General features: G+C 42.5%; 1 protein-coding gene across 1 annotated transcript; it reads right to left on the bottom strand.

The window, feature by feature from the left end:
- Positions 1-1747: 1747 nt before the first annotated feature.
- On the bottom strand, positions 1748-14793 carry SPAM1 (sperm adhesion molecule 1). Its single transcript, XM_073573187.1, has 3 exons — positions 13960-14793; positions 2738-2827; positions 1748-2113 (listed from the first exon to the last, which is right to left on the bottom strand). The coding sequence occupies exons 1-3, from the start codon at positions 14791-14793 to the stop codon at positions 1748-1750; spliced, it is 1290 nt and encodes a 429-aa protein (XP_073429288.1).
- Between the last annotated feature and the right edge of the window lie 13138 nt (positions 14794-27931).

The raw sequence follows: 27931 nt of genomic DNA, 5'->3' as shown, positions 1-27931 counted from the left end.
TAATGTGAACCTAGCCTTATTGATCATAAGACAAATGACGCATCATATCCTTCATGTGGGCTTCCATATCCGTCAACTTGACCACCATATCCTTCTCCAAAAGCAAACTAGGCCTCACTTTGAATCCCATTTCCTATTCCTTGATCAAGCTGGGCTCCATATCCATCACCTCTGCCTAACTGAAATATATCCCACAATTCCATCCTCTGCAGTAACTTTTACAGCATATTCTCCTTGCACACTGAACTGGGCCTCATTTTGACTGTGACATCCTGTATCCACAATATACTTATTTTGACTGCCATATACATCTGGATCCAAAAAGTTTAATGATAATTCAAATATGGTAGAATCAAAATGTTGCAAATGTTCAATATATCAATTTCACTTAATGAATCTTTGTCATTGATTGAAACCGGAAGACATGTTTGTTCATCAGTAGAGCTGAATTAAGAAGTTAGGAATGACTGGGTTAATATCATATTATTAACTCCATCCATGAATGGTATGTCAGAGTGTGATGTAAGATGTGCAACTTGTTGGATTCATGACATGTGCAGCTTATTGGATTCATAATTAAACACATGTAATGTGTGCGATAAGTTTTAATGCTGAATAAATTGAGATGTTTTGAAAACTTTTTTCACTTTTTCAACATTTGCATGTCATTAACATGTCTATCAATCGTTTGTTTCCATAATTGCACAACTTTTCCTTCTTGGTGTTGCAATTTCAATGTTGAAAAGTGTATATATTATGCTTGGTTCTAATACTAAATTTGTGGAGTAGTCTTGATGAATATACTTATTCTGTCATTTTATGGTGGATACTAGTGATGAGCAAGTATACTCATTGCTCGGGTGATCTCTGAGTATTTTGGCGTGCTCAGAGATTTAGTGTTTGGCGACACAGCTGCATGATTTGCGACTTGTAGACAGGCTGAATACATGTGTGAAATTCTTAACAAACAGGCAATCGCCACATGTATTCAGCCTGTCAAGCAGCAAATCATGCAGCTGCGTTAACAAACATTAAATCTTCGAGCACCCCAAAATATTCGGAGATCACCCAAGCATTCTCAGGCAAACCCGAGCCACGAGTATACTCGCTCATCACTAGTGCTTACACACAAAATATTAGCATAAGCAAAAAGTGTAGCAAACAGTGTATTCCGTGCCCATGGTAACATGAGCTTTACATAACTGCAGTGGATGGAGTACAATATGGGTCCAAAGTATGGATTGTATCTAAAATTGCTGTGTGTATGAGGCCTAAAAAAAAATGAAATTTCACAATGACCCTGTCATGGGTTTACCGCGACAGAGAGGGACCAGAAGACTGCAGTGTCTGATTTCACATACTCCTGCACTTATTAGAAACACTTCTCCTTCATATTAAATGGTGCAGGTTTCTTTTAGCAGTGCAGGGATTAAACTGTTCCGCTTATTGTCTTTGAAGCCTTCCTGCTTTGATGGTCTCAGCTGTTCAGTATTGGCCACTCCTCTCTCCTATATTTCCAGTGTTAGCCTTGTACAGCCTGGTGTTCAGTGGAGGAGTTGTTTGTTGGTAGAGTGTTGATCTGTGACCAGCGTTAGAGACAGGGAAGGAGCCCCTGGCCCCTGGTATTCTCACAAAAGAGTTGTGACAGACATACAGTTAATATAAATATCACATGGAAACATGTACATAACATTTTAAAGTACAAAATGCAATTTCTTTACATACTATACTTAACATAAACTTACAATTATTTTTTTTTTAGCTTAACGCAAATATTTTGTGCCATGCAAACGTTCATGGATTTAATTTGAAGCGGCTCTAGAGGCTCTTTGCATTTATATCCAGCATAACAATGGCAGATAAACTTGTCAGTGTAATATTTTAGGTCTTCTAGACTTGGACTTCCACTCACCTTATAACTGCTTTTATATCGTTCTATTGTAATGTTTGTTATATTTAAGTGAAGGTAAGTGTTTGTGTTCCAGTCTTTGCGGGTGCAGGCTCCTTTATTTTGGCAAAGTATTGCACTACACAATTTAGCGGATAATGAAACATTAATGATGTATGGGTTCAGAGTGTTGATGATGAAAGAATTTAAACTCATGCACGTGTTCTAAAAAAAGAAGAATAGAAAGATTAAATCTATCTTTATCACAAATATATAATGCTTATTCCATAAAGTAAGTTGGTCATTATGTATAAATGAGTTCTAGCTACTGTTCATTTTCTTTACAAAACCTTATACAAAGCAATGCAGCACAATATTAAAAGAGTTATCCCCTTTCTAAGATTATGTATAACGTGCCATGGGCGATGGAAGTATCCTATACTTTAATCAGCAGTGATTAAATGACAAGCCACAATAAAATGAGGAACTATGGGCTTAATGTCAATGTGTTTCGGACTCATTCTGACTCTTTCCACAGGACAAACCAAAATTATTTTTGGTTTGTCCTAAAGAAGGAGTCGGAGTGACTGAAATGCGTTGACATTAAACCAATAATTCCTCATTTCATTGTGGCTTGTCATTTAATCAGAAGCGTAGGATACTTCCATGGCAGATTATATATAATTTATTAATTAATTACTATAATTCTCCGTTTTAAGAGTGATATTTTACTACTTTTGCACAATAACGGCAGATTTCGTGAAAAAAAACATAAATGCATTCTAATGCCCAGATTATTATTTTGTTGTTGATATAGAAGACTGGAATAGTAGAGTATAAACTACATACCATACTTCGTGTCAGGTTCACGCTACCCCATACTATAAATCCATTGGTTCCCAAAGCAGCACTTTCACCAATTGTATTAACAAGATCAGGCTGAAAATGAGAAAAGAAAAGCAATTCTAACGGTATATCTACAATAAAACTACACATTCTGTACCTCTCCTTCCTTCAAAAAATACCAAATAAATATATAGACTGGGTATTGAGGCATCGGAGGGCCTTAATGTTGAAAGGGTTGATATCTACAGTCCAAATTCAGTATTGTGAATTTCTGAACCACTTAAACTTTATCCAGTAGTTCTAAATTTACAGTCAATCCCTTAAGGACTGGGGGGATTTTTCATTTTTCGTGCTTTCGATTTTTCCTCCCCTTATTCGCAAAGCCATAGTTTTTTTTTTACTTACAAAATTCAGAAATTTGTAAAAAAAAAAAAAATTGCTATGTGCAAAATGTACATTGGAATGTAGGCGCTCCCTATTAGGTATGTATCCTTTTACTATGATGGTGTGTTTTTGTATTTTGTTTAGATTTAAATAATTTCCTTCATCACAGGTATTCCCTATTATGTAGTATTTACATACACTTCTATAAGCACTATGATTACATTTTACTATTTCTAAATCTCTACAATGTCACCATGTACATCCATATACTGTAATTATCATCTATTGACCTACTTTTATAGTGTTGTTTGCCCCTTGTCTGCGTGTGCCCTTACAATTTGTGCTATGTTGCGCTCTACTTGTTTTTTCCATTTATGTATTTAAAAATATTGTATTACTTTGTTTAATAAAACTAATTTGTTTTATGAGTCGCAGTGGACTTATATAATTATTTAGACTTAGCTTTCTCGATCCACTGATAATACAGGTTCTGTTATTAATGTTGTGTGTTTAGGCTTGTTTAGCTATCTTTTTATGAGAGCCATAAAGTTTTCAATTTTCGGTATATTGAGCTGTGTGAGGACTTTTTTTTTTGCACATATAGTTGATGTTTTTATTGATATAATTGTGCGGCAGATACAATGTCTTAGTTGCCTCTTATTAGTTTTGTTTGTGTTGTTGAAGCGATTAAAAATGTAATTCTGGAATTTTTATTATTATTATTGTTATGCTGTTTACCGATCGGTTTAGTTTATTTTATATTGTGATAATGTAAGAAGAGGGCAGGACGGTAGTCACAGCCGAGGACACCGGGCCTCTGGTGTCCTGACCTCCTCCCACAGAAATACCTTCAGCATCTACCAGTGTACCTGTTCTGGTTGCTGGTCCATGGTCAGGGATTCCATTGCGGTGCGACCCAGATCCTGCACACTTGTTTCCAGTGCATGTAGAAGAAATAACAGACACAGATACCGGCTCTGATGCAAAATCAACGTCTTTACTTTCTTCTTCAATGGTCACGGACACATCAGTTACATCACAGTCCACACAGCATTCCTCCTGCTCTTTCCCTTTCTTCACCCTCACGTACATTACGAGGTAATAGCGCCTTTGGCGGTACTGCAGCTTCACTACTGTAGGACCTCAGTACATAGGGGATCCCGCTCATCAGTTTCACCCCGGACTTGCCAGCTTCAGCCCTATTGAGAATCTGCCATATCATGAACATTCTGCACCCTGCAAGACTTTTGTACCATGTTTCCTTCTTTGTTCCTGCTGCTGACGTGCACTGTAACCTCCCTGGGTGTTCCGGTCTTATCCAGCACCCCTCTGACTGTGCCCGTGCTTCTTCACTTAAACAACGTTGCGTAGCTGCTACGTTGTCCTGGGCTTAGAGCCCTTGTGGACCTGTCGGGCGTGCTCACCCTTCTGATTAATTCCTACAACCTACACTAGCTTAACCCATAGCAGCTCCTCCTACAGTTAACCCTTAAGCAAACTTCCTAACAGCTATAACTAATAAGGCCCACTAGTATGCTCCCATCTAGTGGCCTGTTCCAGATCTACGCTTACCTATTCTATAAACTCTGTACTACAAGTGCCCTCCTCTAATGTTCCCAAATGAAGCACTATCTTACCCTAATATGTGCAGAATACAATAGTCATAATAAAGCATAATATCTTACAATATGTACAATATGGTAACACATAATGTGGCAATACCAATCAGACGGTCGGTAATACATAGCCGTGTGGCAGTGCCGAAGCATAACAGTGTATTTACGTTAAAGCTCTTAAAGGGGAGGAGGCAATTCCAATCCCCTACATTCGAATGGATTTTTATGAACTCAGCAATATCAAACATATGTATTTTTTATTTCTCATTTTTTATTGAGGAAAGAGGGGTGATTTGAATTTTTCTATATTTTTTACTGTGTTTGTTAATCTCCTTAAGGGACTTGAACCTGTGATTATTTGATATACTATAGTATTGCTATGTATAGCAAAAATCACGATCTCCTATCAACTGCTGCTGCCCGTGGCTGACTTTCACAGGAGTACTGTCATGACAGGCACAGGGGTCTTTTGCTGACCCCTGGCCATCGTGGCAACCCATTGGTGCCTAGATTGACAGCAACATTTGACAGGTTAACAGCCATGTGTGGCGCGCCGCACCCACAGCTGTTACAGGCAGATGATGGCTGAATAACACAGCCATTATCTGCTGGGAAAGATCTGAGCTGCATCAAAGACAAGGGGATAGGATCCACTGAATTGCAGGAGGCACGAAACAGCCATCTTCCAGAGTGTATCTGGTGAGTACCTTCCTGCGGGCATGTTTTAATTAAGTGTAGCAATAAAGGAAGTTTTTACTTAATACCGTTGAGTGCAACCATTCATCTTCTTGGATATTAAAGGGATGGTGCCATAAAAACAATTTTTTCTTTTGCAATTGAAAAAATGTAAAGAATTAATGTTTACATTTTGTTTAAAAAATATTATCATTTGTTTATAATTTAGTAAAATATGAAAAATAATTTTAAAAGGTTTGGTGTTTCCACTTTAAAACACTAGGGGGAGCAGCTACTGAAATTTGACACAAAAACCTAGTGTACAACTTGCTCACATTATGATTGCCGTAAATATGGGCTGAATCTGCTCACATGTGTGTGATCTCACTCCTCTCCTCCCCTTCTGGGTGTTTGCTAAGAGATAAGAGAGGATGAGACTTAGAATCACAGTGCGGAGCCATTTTGTTGGTGACTGCAAAGTTATACTGAAGTAGATGGTCACCAAGGATGGCAGGCAGCAACGATTCTGTTAGTTGGTGATGCACGCTGTATCATAAACTGGTAAATACACATGCACGCTCACACACAGGAAAATACACATGCACGCTCACACATAGAAAAATACACATGCACGCTCACTCTCACCCACGTTCACACTTGCATGCACTCACGCTCACACACAGGAAAATACACATGCTCACACACGAAAATACACACTCACGCTCTTACCCTCACATGCTCACACTCGCACTGATGATCACACACTCACACTTACATGCTCACACTCACACACTCATGCTCACATTCATGCTCACACACTCAGCCTCACACGCTCATGCTCGCACTCACACGCTCGCATGCTCACACTCACGCACATTCACACTCACATGCACTCACGCTCACACACAGGAAAATAGACATGCACACTCCACACAGGAAAATACACATGCTCACACACAAAAATACACACTCAGGCTCTTACACTCACGCTCACACTCACATACTCATGCTCTCACACTGATGATCACACACTCACACTTTCACGCTCACACTCATCCTCACACACATGCTCACACTCACATGCAAATGCTCACACTCGCATGCTCACCCTCACACACTCACATGCCTACCCTCACATGGTCATGCTCACACACACTAAGCCCGACACTCTCATTACTAAGATGATAAGTAAACACAAACACACACAAACCTAGACACATATTATACCAGCCTATGTAGGAGCATTAACAGGATGAACGTACATAGGCTGCAACCAGACGGCAGCTGTTAATTTTTTAAGAAAAAAAATGAAACAAAATTGTGTGGGCTCCCACGTAATTTTTATAACCAAAAGAGGGAAAACAGATGGCTTGGGGCAGATGTTTATAACCTGGTAAGGCTGTGTGCACACGCTGCGGAAAAGGTGCGGATTCATCCGCGCGGATTTTGTACAATCCGCAGGTGAAACCGCAGGTCAAAAGACCTGCGGTTTTACCTGCGGATTGCTCTGCGGTTTTGCCCTGCGGTTTTTCATCTCCTCAATGGAGGAGATGGCAAACCGCAGGAGAATCCGCAGAAAGAATTGACATGTCAATTCTTTCTGCGGATTGAAAACCGCAGATAATCCGCGCGGAAAATTCCGCACCGTCTGCACTGCGGTTTTTGATTCCCATAGGGAATCATTGTACTGTACACCGCAGCAGAAACTGCTGCGGGTCCGCAGCGGCCAAAACCGCTGCGGAACCGCAGCAAAATCCGCAGCGTGTGCACACAGCCTAAGGGGGTAATGCCTATGGAGCTTCCCAGGCTATTAATATCAGCTCACAGCTGTTTAATTAGCTTTACTGGCTATTAAAATGGGGGACTCCAAAAAAAATAACGTGTGGTACCCCTATAATTAATAACCAGCAAAGGCTATGCAGACAGCTATGGGCTGATATTAATAGCCTAGGAAGAGGCTATGCATATTGGCCCCCCAGACTGTAATGACACCAATGGTGTCACTGATGCAGACTAGGGGGCGCTATCAAGGGGCATGTGAACGAATGCAGACAGTGGAGGAACAGGGCACACAGTGAGCAAGGACCTGGGACTAAGCAGGGACCACAAAACCTGGCACTAAGCAGTCACATGACCAGGGAGGTGGAGTCTCTGCACGTGAGGACAGGGAAGGCAGCTGAGCACGTGGAGACAGGGCACAGCAAGTTAACATAGTCAAAGGATAGCCGAGGTTCAAAAGCCAGACGAAAGCATGGTACCTAGGGATAAAGACAGAGAGTAAACAGAGAAAAGCCAAGGGGTCAGATAACCAGGAAGAACAGGGCAGTACAAGGAAGTATACAGAGGCAAAAGTCAGGGGACAAACCGGGTCATACACAGCAAAGCACAGAGGCACAATGTTTACGGATGAGTAACCTGGGTCAGCAACCACGAACCGAGTATATGGAAGTATCACCGACACCAAATCAAGGAACTGCCAAAATTAAATAGCCGCCCCAGAACCAAAGAGAGAACTAGAATTAGACCTCACCTGACCAGGATGGAGGCAGAACCATCCTGTCCAAAGTCATGACACAGACTAAAAACATCAGCTCTCAGCCGCCCCAGAAAAGGCGCATCTCTAAGATGCCCCAATTCTGGCACTTAGCCTCACTCTTCCCACTTGCCCTGTAGCGGTGGCAAGTTGGGTTCATAAATGTGGGGTTGATGTCACCTTTGTAATGTCAGGTGACATCAAGTCTACAGGTTAGTAATGGAGAGGCATCTATACGACACCTATCCATTAGTAATCCCATAGTAATATTGTATAAAAAAACACAGACACGCAGAATAAAGTCCTTTATTTGAAATAATGACACAGACTCCTTTAATAATCTTAATTAAACCATACTCACCAAACGCCTAATCCACCGAACCCAACGTCTCCTGCAACAAAACTAAAATAATAAACCACAATATTCCTCACCTGTCCACAGAGAAGATAATCCATAATGTCCCACGACAATCCTGATCACTTTGAGAGCAGTCATATCAGTGATTTGACTGCTCTCAAAGATAGCCGGCGATACACTAACTGTAGGTAATCGCTCCAGCAGTGTATCACTGAGCTGCCATGAGAGAGTTCACCGGAGTTCATCAGCTAATCAGCTCCGGTGATCTCCCTTATGGCACCACTGCTGCATGGCAAAGTTCTCACACAGCGGTGCCATAAGGGAGAGCACTGGAGTTGATGAACTCCGGTGAACTCTCATGGCAGCACAGTGACACACTGTGGGAGCGATTACCTCCTGTCAGTGTATAGCCGGCGGCTGGGTAGAGCCGTGGGACAATCTGGATTACCTGGACTACGGCAGACAGGTGAGTGTATGTTGGTTTACTATTTTACAATATTTCTAGGAGAATCGGGGATTGGGCGTTAATGTGAGCATAATGTTCTGTAGGGATTCAACTCGCTCAGGAGCAACGGGAGACAATCAGGGGGCACGTTCCTTTAAAAGTTCATAGGGTTTATTGCTCCATAACCCATAAACCAGCACATAACATAAGGAATAGCCTTTAGCTCAGGCGAAAGTAAGTATGTGTCCATTGTTTTAGGCTCAGTCCTGGAGCCTCAGCAAACACAGGAGGCTTATCCCTCCTCACATACAGCCAATATACATAGGCCTCACCGGGTCAGCAGCCTCAGCACATGTTCTTCAGGAAGGTAGCACACCTTCCTCCACTTAGGCCTACCGGGGCCTTCCACATGGCCCAATCAGATCCATGCACTCTCTCTCATGTGACCGGACCTCAGGTACCTTATATGGTCCATATCCACACCCACAGTTGATCACATGGCTATGACCTCACTAAAGGTCCTATTACACACAGCCACACATATACTTTATTATGACACTCTTAAACACACCCCTGGGTGGGTTTGTAGGTAACCAGGGGCGCCCATCTCTCTAGTTACCTGGAGACTTCTCCCTTATACATTGAAGCAACACCTCAGCATTATCATTGCTGAACAACACCTAAGTCTCCATCCCAAAGCCACCCACTTTAGGATACATAATGTCCATTCCGTATTCTGCCATTCATCCTTTCTCCTGGGACATCCACACAGTGCCCCCTAGCGGACACAGTGGTTACTACACCACAGTTCTTTTACTTTTATGTGAATATGTATCTGATTTTACTTTTTTTTTTTTTTTTTAACTGTGAGCACAGGCATCGGCAGATGAGACTAGACCTCCCATCCGTGGCACCTGCTGTCACTGTTATCAGTGACAGCAGACATAGCCCGATGGGAGCAGCAGTCTCATCGGCCCTTGCCTGATTTTTTACTGCAGGTCACCACTACGGGTCACAGTCAGCTGCGAGATCACGCTGACATCTGCCAGCAGGATCCCGCAGCGCTGTGACCGACAGTACCGGCGGTAGTGTTACCATGGGTGACAGTCACAGCTGCAGGGTCACGTTGACATCGGACAGCATGATGCCACAGCGCTCTGACCGGCGGTCTTACCGGCAGCACCTGTCATCGCACGCATTGAAAAGTGTGTGCAATGACAGGGGAAAGTAAAGCCCACAGCATATGCTGTGGGCTACAACAAAATGGCCGTGCCCAGGTCACAGCTAAGAGGCAGGAGGAGCAGACTCAATAGAAGAGATGCGGTCAGAGTCCGACCACTGGTTTTTATGCCCATGGCTGCCGCAAATGAGGTATGCATGTGTCATGCACAGACACTTACGCCCACACTAATGAAAATGGCAGCCCACAGTGGCAAACATAAAAGTCAATAAATAAAAAATGATTAAAGTAGTTAATTTAATTTTGTATTAAAAATAATTGTATGATCAATAATTATTTATACAAAAATTAAAATCACGGCCCTTCCCTTTAACCCCTTCCCAACCAATGACACAGCGTATGCGTCATGATACAGGGGGCTTTGTACTTCACCACAGGGGGCATGGCTTCGCCCCCAGTGGCTACGATCGCTCTGATTGGCTGTTAAAAGTGAAACAGTCAATCAGAGCGATAGTAATATTTCATCTATGAAAATTGTTGAAATATTACTATCCAGCTATGGCCGATGCTGCAATAGCATCGGACATGGCTGGAGACCGTGATCCGACCCCCCCCACGACTGACGGCGGCAATGTGCCAACGCCACCTTCTGACAGCAGCGATTGGCAGTCGCTGCAATAATCTGCTCCCCCTCCACTTCCCCCCGCTTCCCCCTACCTTTCGATCACCCCCTATATCCCCCCCGGTAGCTCATGAGTCCCGGTACCTCCCGGTGTCCCTCCGTCTTTTCTCCATGGGCGCCGCAATCTTACAAAATGGCGGATGCATGCGCAGTGCACCCTCGAATCTGCAAGCCGGTGCATTCATTCATTCATTTTACAGGTACACTTTGATCACTGTGATAAACTACCACAGTGATCAAAATACAAAAAAAGTAAATAAAGCACCCCTTTATCACCCCCATAGCTAGTGACACATACTAAAATAAAGAAAATATATTTATTTTTATTTTTCCTTTAGGGTTAGGGTTAGAAATAGGGTTAGGGTTGCAATTAGGGTTAGAGTTGCAATTACGGTTAGGGTTGCAATTAGGGTTAGGGTTGGAATTAGGGTTAGAATTAGGGTTAGGGTTGGAATTAGGGTTAGGGTTGGAATTAGGGTTAGGGCTGGAATTAGGGTTAGGGTTGGAATTAGGGTTAAGATTAGGGTTAGGGGTGTGTTGGGTTTGGGATTAGGGTTAGGCTTGTGGTTTGGGTTATGGTTGGGATTAGGGTTAGGGGTGTGTTGGGGTTAGGGTTAGGAGTGTATTGGAGTTAGGGATGAGCTAGAATTGAGAGGGTTTCCACTATTTAGGCACACCAGGGGGTCTCCAAATGCGAACTGGCGCCACCATTGATTCCAGCCAATTTTGCGTCCAAAATGTCACAGTTCTCCCTCCCTTCCGAGCCCCGAGATGTATCCAAACAGTGGTTTACCCCAACATATGAGGTATCAGCGTACTCAGGAAAAATTGCACAACAACTTTGGGGGTCTAATTTCTCCGGATACCCTTGAGAAAATAAAAAATTGGGGGCTGAAAAATGACATTTGTGGAAAAAAAAATGATTTTTTATTTTCACGGCTCTGCGTTATAAACTTCTGTGAACCACTTGGGGGTTCAAAGAGCTCACCACACATCTAGATAAGCTCCTTAGGGTGTCTAGCTTCCAAAATGGTGTCACTTGTGGGGGGTTTCCACTGTTTAAGCACATCAGGGGCTCTGCAAACGCAACATGGTGTCCGATCTTAATTCCAGCCAATTCTGTGTTGAAAAAGTCAAACTGCGCGCTTTCCCTTCTGAGCTCTACCGTGCACCCAAACAGAGGTTTATCCCCACATATGGGGTATCAGCCTACTCAGGACAAATTGCACAACAACTTTTGGGGTCCAATTCCTATTGCTACCCTTGGTAAAAATAAAAAATTGGGGGCAAAAAGATCATTTTTGTGAAAAAAAAATGATTTTTCATTTTTACGGCTCTACGTTCTAAACTTCTGTGAAGCACTTGGGGGTTAAAAGTGCTCACCACACATCTAGATAAGCTCCTTGGGGGGTCTAGTTTTCAAAATGGGGTCACTTGTGGTGGGTTTCTACTGTTTAGGCACATCAGGGGCTCTGCAAATGTAACATGACCCCCGCAGACCATTCGATCAAGTCGGCATTTCAAAACGTCATTACTTCCCTTCCGAGCCCCGACGTGTGCCCAAACAGTAGTTCTCCCCCACATATGAGGTACCAGCGTACTTGGGACCAACTGGACAACAACTTTTGGGGTCCAATTTCTCCTGTTACATTTGTGAAAATAAAATATTGCGGGCTAAAAAATCATTTTTGAGGAAAAAAATGATTTTTTATTTTCACGGCTCGGCGTTATAAACTTCTGTGAAGCCCTTGGGGGTTCAAAGTGCTCACCACACATCTAGGCAATGAATAAAAAATGTCACACTGGCGCTTTAATGAGCACACAGCTAGGTTGAGAGCCGCTGGCAAAACAAGCAGATTCAGTGTGCTCTCTGCCAAATGAAAGACACAAGATAAATGGAAAGTTGCCGCATTGACAACACTGTGTGACCTGAAAAAGTTAATGGTAAAGCCACAATCAGCCAAAAACAGCAAATGTGGGTACTCACTGGTATTTGTATTCTATGCTGGTGTTGCTCTGTTCCTCCATAGAGGCCAGTGGATAAGAAGGCTGATTAGTCTGCAGGGAGCGTCCTCCCGTTTGCATAAAAAAAAGCCCCCTGGAGAGTGCACCACAGTGAGCGGCAGGCAGCCTCAGCCGATGGCGCCGTCGTGTAGTAGCGTGGCGAGCGGCGGGGGCGTGGTTAACAGGGGACGTGTAGTGAAGCGGTGACGTCACCGTTCTGCAGATGACGAACGTGTGCAGGGGCCAATCCTGGCGCGTTTCGGGGGAACCGTCCCCCTTCCTCAAGGTATGGACACTGCACTGCCGCTGTCTCCTTTTATCTCCCCGCATTCTCTATGCTAATGCAGCAAACACAATGCACATGTGTGCAATCCTATTACTAGCAGGAAGAACCCTAATCAAATGGTGTAATATAAACTGCATGCTTATAAGAACCTTTTAAATAGAAAAATTAATAAATCTATAAAATACAAAAACTTTATTGAGATAATATTAAAACCTAAAGTTAAAAAAACAATGAACAAATCCCCCTCAAAAAAATGTATATAAAATATGATTTTAAAATATGAAAAATCTCTATATAATTTGCCATAAAAATGTAATTATTTTAAAACATTAATATCCATAATGATTATCCATTATACATATAAATAAATAAAATGATAATGGATAAAAAGGATGAATAAAAAAGGCAAAAATATGATGTGAACTAGAATACATTACCAGGCATACAGTTCAATTTCATGATTGAGTCCCTTTGGCACCAAACTGTCTAACATGAAAATCCATTTGGACTCGATTGTGGACATGCTTTTTATATAGTCCCCACCCCTGGGGGTTTTTTGAACTTTTTGGATTCCAAAAAATGAGGTCCCCGCACAAGACTTGCCATGTCTTTCAGCAAAATGGTGAGACAGGGGATGTCCCAAAAACCCTTTAGAGATATTATCTAAATTTTCTTTAATCCTCTCCTTGAGTTTTCTTTTTGTACGGCAAACATAAAAACCTGTCACAAGGACATCTCACTATGTAAATAACCCCCATGGAATGGCAAGTCATTTTATCCTTAATATAAAACATGCGTTGAAGCGTTCCTGAGTTATTACCTCATTAAGGGACACTGGTCAGAATTGCAAAAAATGGCCTGGTCATTAAGGTCAAAATAGGCTTGGTCATGAAGGGGTTAAAGACAAGGAGATAGCATAAGATGTCCCCTGTACATCATATGTTGTTAAGGGGTCAAAATATGTATGACATATATGCAGAGGGGAAAAAACTTAAAATAATAATATAGAACAATTTTTTTTTATGAACTACTCAATTTACCTGTATTTCATATATTTCTTACCAGTGTCAAATATTTCTCAGCGTGATCAGTAAATTCAGGGCGGCTGTACATATATATGGGAAGGGGGTGAAGCGTATTTGAGTGTGTTGATTGTCTTTTTGCTTCTTGGATACGGTGACGTGTATATAGAGCACCAAGGTGTGAAGACATTAGCGCAGTCTCCATGTACATGTTTGGAAACAGTGCTGTACTTTCTTTCCATAACCACCACAATTTATCATTTCTTATCATTTCAATATCCGGGCAACGTCCCGTGTACTGATGAGGATTTTGCTTATAGTCATAGTTATAGCAGTTGGGAAATAGATAGAACCCCCAAAGTCGGTTGGGTCTCAGTTGTTTCCCGAGTCGGAGTGTGTTTAGCATAAAGCTTTTTGCTGCAGATTCAAACTGTAGTCTGGCTGTAGATTCTACCTTTGCATGATCAAGGCTCAGGTCTTTTTGCTGAGCAAAGTCAATAGAGTGTTTCTTGTATATTGCCTTAGAAGCCCAGTTTCTTATCCAAGTTGGCCTCCAGTCTTCCCAGTCAATAACGGCAAGTCCTTTTTGTGATGTTGACGATATATAATAACGAATATCTTCTTCGGCTTTTTTTAAGTGTTGTACCATATTGCTTATTTGAGGAATACCTCCATTATAACTAATACCAGTAGCAGGATCTATGTATGGATAGTAGCCTAGTCTATCAGTGTAAAATAAAGTAATGTTCTGGCTGGTGGCAGCCGGGAGCGTGCTTCCCACAGGCTCAAATAAACTGACATCTATAGGGATTTTGTATTTTCTCATACACAGTTCAGTTGGTGCATTCCATATAGCCACAAAGGGTGAGTACATTCCGGATGATGCTCTCTGTTTAACCAATTGGCAAGAAGTCCTGAGCATTAGCAAAAATAGTATCTTTAGCAATATAGATATTACTTCCATTGTGAATACAAGAAAAGCCTTAAAGCTATGGATTCTTTTCTTGGAAAGCAAGAATTACTCATACCTGTAGAGAAAATAGAAGGATAAAAAGATTACAAAGTTAATATTTAAAAAGGAATTCCCATCACCTTTGCCAATATACTTTCAATTAGAAAAATAGTAAAGTTCTTCTGATTAGCTATGATGCTTACCCCATGTTCAGGACATTACACTAGCTTGGGTACCTGGTAACGACCATTCATATAGTGACAGTTAATTAGTTGTTATTGGTCATAACCATGGATATCTAAGCTGCTGCAATGCCCTTCAAATGGGGTATGCGACACAGCTCATGTGAAGAACTATACTCCATTTCTAATTGGTGGTATTTTCTAATATTATTATTATTATTATTATTACTACACCTACCAAATATTGGAATAAGATTTTGGAGATGGGAATACCCCTTTAAGGTTATTTTGAGTGCATTATGTTTTAACTCATACTACATCTGTAAATCTAAACGTCGCATTATGGAGTGATTTTGCTATTCTACCCTATTATATGTTAGAAATATCATAAATACAGTATTTTAACTCAGCTAATTATGACACATGAAGGGCACTTTACTAAGCTTGGTAGAAATTGCAGTATGAAAATCACAATTCACGGAAGCTTTCATTCAATCTCACTAGTCTGCAAAGAAGAATGGGCAAAAATGTCAGCCTCTAGATGTGCAAAGCTAGTAGTGACATACAATGGCATGTCAAAGTTTGGGCACCCTTGTTCAAAATTACTGTTATTGTGAACAGTTAAGCAAGTTGAACATGAAATGATCTCTAAAAGACCTTAAGTTAAAGACACATTTCCTTTGTTTTTTAGGCAATAAAAATGTATTGTCATTGTTTACATTTTAAAAATTACAAAAAGGAAAATGGGCTGATGCAAAGGTTTGGGCACCCTTGAAGATTTGTATGCTCAGGTAATTTTGACCAAGGTTTCAGACCTTAATTAGCCTGTGTGAGGCAGTGACTGGTGTCACAGGTAGGGGTCGCTGTGTGTTCTCCCCAGGATGTGAATGGAGACAATTTTTCACGGTGATCAGCTGTGAAGACACAGAGCTTGAACTGCGGTCACCTCATCACTGGCATTTTCCCACAGTTCAGAGGTCACCGCAGTTCAGCCCGGCTGGGAGGGCAACCTCAGTTACGTCACCGCTAGTCACTGAGGCTGTGCTCGCATCATCTCATTCACCAGTGGATTTCAAGAAGGTCGCATCTTGGCACCGTCCAGGTTGAAAACTGTATATCCCCCAGACATGGATTACGGCATGGGACAGAATGATGGACAGGTATGGTATATTGCTGTTTTAATGCTGTGAGGTCATAAGTATGGTTTAATTCAGAATATTAAAAGAGTCGGTGTCATTATTTCAAATAAAGGACTTTATTCTGAGTGTCTATGTTTTCTTAAAATGTGACTATGGTGTTAGTAATGGGGGTGTCTTATTGACACCTCTCCATTACTTACCTCGGGGTTTGATGTCACCCAACTATAACCCCACTTGCCACCGCTACAGGGCAAGTGGGAAGAGCGAGGCTAAGTGCCAGAATTGCCGCATCTTAGAGATGTGCCTTTTCTGGGGCGGCTGAGAGCTGATTTTCTTAGCCTGGGGGGGCAGTATCCATCTGACTACATAGCCTTTGCTGGTTATTAATTATAGGGGGACCCCACGTCATTTCTTGGGGGGGTCACCCATTTTAATAGCCAGTAAAGGCTAAGTATACAGTTGTGAGCTGATATTAATAGCCTGAGAAGCTCCATGGGGATTACCCCCTTCCCAGGCTATAAACATCTGCCCCCCACTGGCTTTCCCTCTGCTGGCTACGAAAATTGGGCAGGAGCCCACGCCATTTTTTCCAGAAAAATAATCTTTTATTAATTAAATACATGTACAGTAAGCTGCACACACACTGTACTAAAAGTATTTGTCACTGACATCTATATATCTACCTATTGTATTTACTGTATGTAATCCACCTCTTTTATCCTTTCGGCTCCTGCTGTGATTTTACAGAACCCGGCTTTTCTTCTATCTATGTAATATAAATACATAAATATGTGTGTGTGTCACTGACGTGTATATATATATATATATTATATACATATGTATTCTATGTGTATATATCTATTCTATCCAGTCAGTGTGATTTTACTGTAGCCGCACATAAATTGCTGGCATTTCAAATGCGATCTACAGTCATGGCCAAAAGTATTGACACCCCTGCAATTCTGTCAGATAATACTCAGTTTCATCCTGAAAATGATTGCAAACACAAATTCTTTGGTATTATTATCTTCATTTAATTTGTCTTAAATGAAAAAACACAAAAAGAATTGTCCTAAAGCCAAATTGGATATAATTCCACACCAAACATAACAAAGAGGGTGGACAAAAGTATTGGCACTGTTCGAAAAATCATGTGATGCTTCTCTAATTTGTGTAATTAACAGCTCCTGTAACTTACCTGTGGCACCTAACAGGTGTTGGCAATAACTAAATCACACTTGCAGCCAGTTGACATGGATTAAAGTTGACTCAACCTCTGTCCTGTGTCCTTGTGTGTACCACATTGAGCATGGAGAAAAAAAGAAGACCAAAGAACTGTCTGAGGACTTGAGAAACCAAATTGTGAGGAAGCATGAGCAATATCAAGGCTACAAGTCCATCTCCAAAGACCTGAATGTTCCTGTGTCTACCGTGCGCAGTGTCATCAAGAAGTTTAAAGCCCATGGCACTGTGGCTAACCTCTCTAGATGTGGCCGGAAAAGAAAAATTGACAAGAGATTTCAATGCAAGATTGTGCGGATGTTGGATAAAGAACCTCCACTAACATCCAAACAAGTTCAAGCTGCCCTGCAGTCCGAGGGTACAACAGTGTCAACCCGTACTATCCGTCGGCATCTGAATGAAAAGGGACTGTATGGTAGGAGACCCAGGAAGACTCCACTTCTTACCCCGAGACATAAAAAAGCCAGGCTGGAGTTTGCCAAAACTTACCTGAAAAAGCCTAAAACATTTTGGAAGAATGTTCTCTGGTCAGATGAGACAAAAGTAGAGCTTTTAGGGCAAAAGCATCAACATAGAGTTTACAGGAGAAAAAAGAGGCATTCAAAGAAAAGTACACGGTCCCTACAGTCAAGCATGGCGGAGGTTCCCTGATGTTTTGGGGTTGCTTTGCTGCCTCTGGCACTGGACTGCTTGACCGTGTGCTTGGCATTATGAAGTCAGAAGACTACCAACAAATTTTGCAGCATAATATAGGGCCCAGTGTGAGAAAGCTGGGTCTACCTCAGAGGTCATGGGTCTTCCAGCAGGACAATAACCCAAAACACACTTCAAAAAGCACTAGAAAATGGTTTGAGAGAAAGCACTGGAGACTTCTAAGGTGGCCAGCAATGAGTCCAGACCTGAATCCCATAGAACACCTGTGGAGAGATCTAAAAATGGCAGTTTGGAGAAGGCACCCTTCAAATATCAGGGACCTGGAGTAGTTTGCCAAAGAAGAATGGTCTAAAATTCCAGCAGAGCATTGTAAGAAACTCATTGATGGTTACCGGAAGCAGTTGGTCGCAGTTATTTTGGCTAAAGGTTGTGCAACCAAGTATTAGGCTGAGGGTGCCAATACTTTTGTCCGGCCCATTTTTGGAGTTTTGTGTGAAATGATCAATGTTTTGCTTTTTGCTTCATTCTCTTTTGTGTTTTTTCATTTAAGACAAATTAAATGAAGATAATAATACCAAAGAATTTGTGTTTGCAATCATTTTCAGGAAGAAACTGAGTATTATCTGACAGAATTGCAGGGGTGTCAATACTTTTGGCCATGACTGTATGTGTAAAAATCGGACAGCACTTGCATGGACCGAGTGCTGTTTGATTTTTATCTCGCACCCATTGACTTCTATTGCGGGATGCGATCCGATTTCTGATTACAACCGCAATATGCTTCCATTTTTTCCAGTCCGTTTGTGATCCGATTCGAGCTGGAAAAAAAAATGCAGATGCAGACACAATCATAGAATGACATTGGTCCAAATTCAATCCGATTTTTTTTATCGGATTGCATGCGTCCGATTTCATCGCAAGTGGGAACGAGCCCTTACAGAGGCCTTCAGCTGAATCCCGGCTGTCATCGTAACGCATCGGTTCCCTACAATCGCATCAAGCGAGGCTGATGGGAGTACGCACCCACCATCAATTGAGTAATTTAAATGCCGCTGTCAGAGGTTGAGAGTGACAATTGGTTTAGCTGCAGCAACTGGAGAAAGCTCCAATCGCTGTAGTTACACGCAGATGTCGACTATGTAATACAGTCAGCATTTGTCTGGTAGGAAGCAGCCTCAGCTCCTTAGCTGATTTTGTACTTTCCTTGGTGACCTATGATGGAAATTTATGCCATAGATCATTATGGAATTAAAATTCATGCAATAAAATGGCATATGTGTCAAGCATGTTTTATTGTGTTTTTTTTTTAATTTAAACTCCTTACCACTGTAACTGCAAAACCATAAAATAAAAATTGTGGAATAACTCACAGAATCACAGGTGGATAGACATGTTAATGATATGTGCAGGATTCATGCACTTACATGAATGGCACATACAGAAATACATGCACTTAAATACTTTGGTATGCTATAAATGAAGTTAATAATATTTATATAAGCATAAACAACATATGTCACTGCATTATCATGTTGAATAACAGCTCTTGGGATACTTTGGAGAAATGGCCATTGCACTAGTTCCATGATTGATCAAATCTGTACTACAAGGGAAATTGGAGATCACATACCAAGCCTAATGCGATAAATAGTGTATATAAAAACCATTAGAAAGCATTTACGTGACATTGGACTATGACCTAAATGTCCGGCTACAGGTGTCCATTAGCCTCACATCAGGGCCGGCGTCAGACCCAGGGTAAGTCCGGGATCCTGAGGAGGTGGAGGGACCCACTCGCCATAGGGGACACAGGTGCGCAATGGGGGCCCAATGTCTGTGCTAGGGCCGGCACCCGCAAGTGGGCCCCCTTGCTTGCTCAGGGCCCTGACACTTGCAATACTTACCTCTCCCAGTTCCACCGCTGCGGCGTCTTCCGCGTCCTCTGACTGTAACGTTTTAGGTCCGAGGGCACGATGACATCAGGTCCGTGCACCCTCTGCCTGAACAGTCACAGTGCAGAGAGCCGGAAGACGCCGACGCTGACGATCTGGCCAATTACTTCAAAGAAGAAACTGACCATATCTATCAGGAAATTTTCTGCCAATCCCCTCATACCATGCACTGTCCTCTCTCCCCCACTGCATCTAGGTCACTCTCTGATTTAGAACCAGTCATAGAAGTAGTGATCAGGCTACTTGCATCTTCTCGCCCTACTACTTGTACCAGTGACTCTATTCCATCACATCTCCTCCAGTCCCTTTCCCTTGCTGTCACCACTTGCCTAACAAAAATATTCAACCTCTCTGTCTTCCAGTATCTTTCCCTCCTCATTTAAGCATGCAATCATACATCCATTACTTAAAAAACCATCCCTCGACCAAAACTGTGCTGCTAACTATAGACCTGTCTCTAATCTTCCCTTCATCTCTAAACTCCTCGAACGCCTGGTCTGTGAGCAGGTTGCAAGATGCAGTGACGGACAGGAGGCAGAGCAAGGGTTAACAACTTTACTTTAACAGGGGAATACTACATGCAGGGAGGTAAACAGTTAAATGAGGGAATAAATGGTTCAATTTTCAATGGATATGCAGAGTTCAGGAACAATGAATCAGATAACGGCAGTTCTTGTGAAACACTTGTGTCAGAAGCTCCTCAAACTGTGACTCCTCCTGGGAAGTCAATAGCGCTGGGAATGGCTGGTGCAGTGTCTTTTCCAATGGGGTCCTGTGGGAATCAGTGCCCCATCTTCTAGTGGCAGCGGTCGGTCTCCGGTACCTTCCGCTGAGCCCCTAGCCCATATGCTGCAGTTGCTTGACAAGGGTGCGGGCCACAGTCCTGTATAAACGCAACGTGGCTCGGCAAATATACACTGGCAAAGTCAGGGCACAGATGTCTGTCCCATACCCGGTCACTCTTATGTGGCTTGTACAGTCATGGCCAAAAGTATTGACACCCCTGCAATTCTGTCAGATAATACTCAGTTTCTTCCTGAAAATGATTGCAAACACAAATTCTTTGGTATTATTATCTTCATTTAATTTGTCTTAAATGAAAAAACACAAAAATAATTGTCCTAAAGCCAAATTGGATATAATTCCACACCAAACTTAAAAAAGAGGGTGGACAAAAGTATTGGCACTGTTCGAAAAATCATGTGATGCTTCTCTAATTTGTGTAATTAACAGCACCTGTAACTTACCTGTGGCACCTAACAGGTGTTGGCAATAACTAAATCACACTTGCAGCCAGTTAACATGGATTAAAGTTGACTCAACCTCTGTCCTGTGTCCTTGTGTGTACCACATTGAGCATGGAGAAAAGAAAGAAGACCAAAGAACTGTCTGAGGACTTGAGAAACCAAATTGTGAGGAAGCATGAGCAATCTCAAGGCTACAAGTCCATCTCCAAAGACCTGAATGGTCCTGTGTCTACCGTGCGCAGTGTCATCAAGAAGTTTAAAGCCCATGGCACTGTGGCTAACCTCCCTAGATGTGGCCGGAAAAGAAAAATTGACAAGAGATTTCAACGCAAGATGGTGCGGATGTTGGATAAAGAACCTCGACTAACATCCAAACAAGTTCAAGCTGCCCTGCAGTCCGAGGGTACAACAGTGTCAACCCGTACTATCCGTCGGCGTCTGAATGAAAAGGGACTGTATGGTAGGAGACCCAGGAAGACTCCACTTCTTACCCCGAGACATAAAAAAGCCAGGCTGGAGTTTGCCAAAACTTACCTGAAAAAGCCTAAAACATTTTGGAAGAATGTTCTCTGGTCAGATGAGACAAAAGTAGAGCTTTTAGGGCAAAAGCATCAACATAGAGTTTACAGGAGATAAAAGAGGCATTCAAAGAAAAGTACACGGTCCCTACAGTCAAACATGGCGGAGGTTCCCTGATGTTTTGGGGTTGCTTTGCTGCCTCTGGCACTGGACTGCTTGACCGTGTGCATGGCTTTATGAAGTCAGAAGACTACCAACAAATTTTGCAGCATAATATAGGGCCCAGTGTGAGAAAGCTGGGTCTACCTCAGAGGTCATGGGTCTTCCAGCAGGACAATAACCCAAAACACACTTCAAAAAGCACTAGAAAATGGTTTGAGAGAAAGCACTGGAGACTTCTAAGGTGGCCAGCAATGAGTCCAGACCTGAATCCCATAGAACACCTGTGGAGAGATCTAAAAATGGCAGTTTGGAGAAGGCACCCTTCAAATATCAGGGACCTGGAGTAGTTTGCCAAAGAAGAATGGTCTAAAATTCCAGCAGAGCATTGTAAGAAACTCATTGATGGTTACCGGAAGCGGTTGGTCGCAGTTATTTTGGCTAAAGGTTGTGCAATCAAGTATTAGGCTGAGGGTGCCAATACTTTTGTCCGGCCCATTTTTGGAGTTTTGTGTGAAATGATCAATGTTTTGCTTTTTGCTTCATTCTATTTTGTGTTTTTTCATTTAAGACAAATTAAATGAAGATAATAATACCAAAGAATTTGTGTTTGCAATCATTTTCAGGAAGAAACTGAATATTATCTGACAGAATTGCAGGGGTGTCAATACTTTTGGCCATGACTGTACACTGTACTCGCGGACATGGAGCATACGGCGCCTTACTCTCTGGTAGTCACCGGGCACACACTGCATGTCTCCCGCTCTCTGGTCCCCGCTGTTGGTGGCGGGAGGCGATAGACGCTGGCCTGCGTGATGCTGGTGCTCCAGGATGGAGCACTTCTCTCCCTGGACTGCTGCAGGACACTTGGCTCCCCTCAGTGCAGAGGTCCCTCTGCAGACAGCGGGGGGCCCTCTCGGTGCGGCCTGTCGTGGCGCCGATACTCTGTGCGGGGAACGGGGCACGCCGCTCACCTGACTGCGTGCTGCTCCAGGTTGGCACCAAGCTGCCGCGCTTTCTCCTTTATCCCCGCCCCCCTCAGTCAGGAAGTTGGTCTGGCTTGCTATTGCCTCCCTCAGGCAACAGGGGATTCAGCCTCAACAGTTACGGACCCGGCACACAGGTACCCGCGGTACGGTCGTCCCCCTTACATGTCCACTCCCGTCTTTTCCGCTTTTCTCAGTTAACTTTCTTCTCAACCCTCTTCAATCCGGTTTTCCACTCTTTACACTCTACTGAAACTGCCCTCACTAAAGTCTCTAGTGATCTACTAACAGCTAAATCTAATGGTCACTACTCCATGTTAATTCTCCTGGATCTTTCTGCAGCATTCAACACTGTGGATCATCAGCTCCTCCACAATATGCTCCACTCCATTGGCCTTAAGGACACCATTCTCTCCTGGTTCTCCTCCTATCTCTCTGACCACTCCTTCACTGTATCTTTTGCTGGCTCCTCCTCCTCTCAGTTTCCCTCTATTGTTGGGGTTCCTCAAGGATCAGTCCTAGGCCTCCTCCTCTTCTCTTTGTAAACTGCCCCTATTGGACAAACAATCAGTAGACTTGGTTTTCAGTAACATCTCTAGGCTGATGACACCCAATTTTACACCTATTCTCCTGACAGCACGCCTGCATTTTTAGAAAACACCAGTGAGTGTCTGACCACTGTCTCCAACATCATGTCCTCCCTCTATCTGAAACTGAACCTGTCAAAAACTGAACTTCTTGTGTTTCTTCCCTCTACTAACCTACCTATGCCTGACATTACCATTTCCCTGTGTGGTTCTACCATTACTCCTCAGCAACATGCCTGCTGTTTTGGGGTCATACTTGATTCAGAGCTTTCATTCACCCCCCACATCCGATCACTGGCTCGCTCTTGTTATCTCCACCTCAAAAACATTTCTAGAATTCAACCTTTTCTTACTTTCTACTCTGCAAAAACTCTTACTATTTCTCTTATTCATTATCATCTAGACTATTGTAATTAATCGGTACTAATCGGTCTCCCTCTTAAAAAACTCTCCCCTCTCCAATCTGTCTTGAATGCTGCAGCCAGGATCATATTCCTCACCAACCATTACACCGATGTCTCTACCTTGTGCCAGTCATTACACTGGATACCCATCCACTCAAGAATTCAGTATAAACTTATAACCCTCCCCCACAAAGCACGGCATGGTTCAGCATCACCCTACATCTCCCTCCCTCGTCTCAGTCTACCACCCTACCCCGTGCCCTCCACTCTGCTAATGACCTGAGGTTAACATCCTCAATAATCAGAACCTCCCACTCTTGTCTCCAAGACTTTTCACATGCTGCACCAATTTTTTTCGAATGCACTACCCAAGTTAATTCGATTAATCCCCAATACCCACAGTTTTAAGCGTGCCCTAAAAACGCATTTCTTCAGACTGACCTACCGCCTCAACACATTAATCTAACTATACCTGTGTTGCCCATTCAAAAGTTTTACCACAACCAGGTTCCTCGCATCATGTTCTCACACACTTTATTCATTTAATATCCCTCTGTGTCTGTACTGTTCATATTCAGGATGATAACCGGTTCATGCAGCATTATACAAACACCCGATTTCTTACATTATGGCTGGACCGAACAATGAAAGCAAATCTTACCATCCACCTTTCGTGTCTCCCCTATTTCCTCATAGATTGTAAGCTTGCCAGCAGGGCCCTCATTCCTCTTGGTATTATATGGGGCTCATTATTCTATATGGAGCACTATGTGGTGCCCATAATCCTGTATGGAGGGTTATACTGAGATATTTTAGAATTTACAATAGATACCACTCATGTAATGAAAGAAGTGAAATGTTTGGCACTGTACTATAGTTATATTTCTCTGCCGTATCTGTGCATCATGAATCGTCTTATGTGTTAAAGGGGCCCACTGAGACTCTTTCACCCAGGGCCCACGAAAACCTGGAGTCGGCCCTGCCTCACACTAGTAAGACAGCAATGGAATCAAAACACTGAATCAGATAGAGTTCCCAAAAATTAAATCAACTTAAACTAAAAAAGACCATCCTATTATACACAAAAATTTTATTAAAGATTACACTGGTCAACAGCATTTTTGGTGCCAAAGATATTTCATCGAATTTAGGGTATTTTTGGGGTGCTGATTCTGAATATGTCATCAGTTTTGCCAGATTGGCTCAAGTTTTTGAGATTTTTGGTATCTTATTTATAGCACTTGTTGGTAAATGCGACGCATCATCTCATTAATTTCTTTGGATTAGTACTTGAACTGAGCAGTTCTCAATATAGTTTTGTGTTAATTAGTGTTCTAAAAGTTTGTTCATAGCTTGATTTTTGCACTAACTTTATGTTGTTGTCTGTTTTCCAGTGAAAAGCATGAACTCATCATGAAGAAGTTGTCTTAACGATCCAGACTCATTCTGTTACATTTGTGGTGAATATACACTGCCAAAACATAGAAGAAACATAACACACTTCGTAAAAAAAGTGTATTTTGCCTATTTTGGGGTTATGCTTGGGGACCAAGACAAGTTTTGGGCACCACACATAGTGTGCAAAGCATGTATCGAATTATTACGAAAATGGAGCAAAGGACAAAGAAAAAGCTTCAAATTTGGTGTTCCAATGGTGTGGAGAGAGCCAAAAAATCATCATGATGACTGTTATTTATGGTAAACACAGGTACAGGCACATCTTCACAATGAGGGACAGGCCTTCTTGCAGATTCCATGTTACTCCCATTTTCGTTTCTTATGCTTATTGAATCCTTGCACTTGCACTGCACAGAAATAACAGTCATCATGATGATTTTTTGGCTCTCTCCACACCATTGGAACACCAAATTTGAAGCTTTTTCTTTGTCCTTTGCTCCATTTTCGTAATAATTCGATACATGCTTTGCACACTATGTGTGGTGCCCAAAACTTGTCTTGGTCCCCAAGCATAACCCCAAAATAGGCAAAATACACTTTTTTTACGAAGTGTGTTATGTTTCTTCTATGTTTTGGCAGTGTATATTCACCACAAATGTAACAGAATGAGTCTGGATCGTTAAGACAACTTCTTCATGATGAGTTCATGCTTTTCACTGGAAAACAGACAACAACATAAAGTTAGTGCAAAAATCAAGCTATGAACAAACTTTTAGAACACTAATTAACACAAAACTATATTGAGAACTGCTCAGTTCAAGTACTAATCCAAAGAAATTAATGAGATGATGCGTCGCATTTACCAACAAGTGCTATAAATAAGATACCAAAAATCTCAAAAACTTGAGCCAATCTGGCAAAACTGATGACATATTCAGAATCAGCACCCCAAAAATACCCCAAATTCATTAAAATATTTTGGACACCAGAAAAAAAATTTTTTTTCGTTGACCTGTGTTATTATAAAAAGGGGGACTTATAATTATAATAAAGTCACAGTGGAGGGGGGTGGGCATGCCCCTATAGCAGCCTCACAAAGTGCCCCTACCTTGCCGCTGAGGTTGGCACCCTATGGTGCCCCCTCTACAGGTCGACTCTCCCTCCCTGACCCTATTATGCCCTAGATATACTAGATAAAAGTGATAACGTGACAATAGTAAATACAATTATTCCGTCGCAAAAAAGCCATCAATAAGATGGTTTTAGAGCATCAGAACAGAGAAATTTGAATATTTTTAATTTGGTCACTGTTAAAGGAGGACCAAATTATCTCAAAGGATAAGAAAAAGGGTCCTAAACTCAAATATATTTGTTAGATCAATTGCTGGTATATAGGTATAAAGAGCAATCTGCAAAATATTGATAGTTTAGACGTCAATGCAATGTCTGATATGAGTCAGATGGAACACCTCAATTAGAAGTTGTGATACAGATACTATCTGTTCAAACAGCAGATTATACAGAGACCAAAGAATATTCCTGGACATAAAATAGGCAGCACATAGGATTTAGTATATGTAGTGTGCTCCCACATTGTCACGGAGTGACTGGCCCAGTGTGACACAACCCACCAATCGGTCGGTCACTAAAGCCCCCATCACACACAGTGAGATCGCTAGTGAGATCGCTGCTGAGTCACAAGTTTTGTGACGCAACAGCAATCTCAGCAGCGATTTCGCTGTGTGTGACAGGTATCAGCGACCGGCCCCCCGCTGGGTATCACTGATCGTTCTGGAAAGCCCTGGACATTTTTTTGATCGTTGGTCTCCTGCTGGCCAGCACGCATCGCTGCATGTGGCAGGCGGGAGACCAGCGATCAGCGAGCTGGAGCTGGTAACCAAGGTAAACAGCGGGTTTCTAAGCGCCGCGCGGCGCTTAGAAACCCGCTGTTTACCTTGGTTACCAGCTCCCTGCACCAGTGCTCTGGTATCTAAGGTACACAGTGGGTAACTAAGCGACGCCCTCGCTTGTTACCCGCGTCGTCGCTGGTCCTCATCGCTGGTGAGATCTGCCTGTTTGGCAGCTCACCAGCGATCATGTAGCAACACACCAGCGATCCTGACAAGGTCATATCATTGTCGGGATCGCTGGTGCGTCGCTATGTGTGACAGGGGCCTAAATGGCAAAACAAAAAACACACCAGGGAAACTTAAACAACGGTGGGCCCTGCGATAGGGAACAGGAAAATGGACACTTCCTGCACTCACCTGAGGATGTGCCCTGCTCTTACTACCATTCCTATACAGTTTTTTTCAACCCGTCGCCGAACAGGATACCTAAACCCTCACTTGCCCTGCTCCTATCCCTAAGTAGGCAATTGGCAAATAAAGACACTGGTCCCACCGCTGCACTAATGGTACTGTCACACTTGGCGATGTACCAGCGATCCCGACCAGCGATATGACGCGGTCAGGATCGCTGGTACATCGCTAAGTGGTCGCTAGTGAGCTGCCACACAGGCAGATCTCACCAGCGACATCGCTGGGGATGGGGGTCGCTACTTACCTGTCACACTAGGCGATCCTGCGTCC

Source organism: Dendrobates tinctorius, unplaced genomic scaffold, assembly GCF_039654945.1.
Source record: "Dendrobates tinctorius isolate UK_male_01 unplaced genomic scaffold, ASM3965494v1 ptg000035l, whole genome shotgun sequence".
Classification (NCBI taxonomy): Eukaryota; Metazoa; Chordata; class Amphibia; order Anura; family Dendrobatidae; genus Dendrobates; species Dendrobates tinctorius.
Note: the sequence above shows the minus strand (reverse complement) of the source record. Positions and strands in the feature narration are given on the sequence as shown.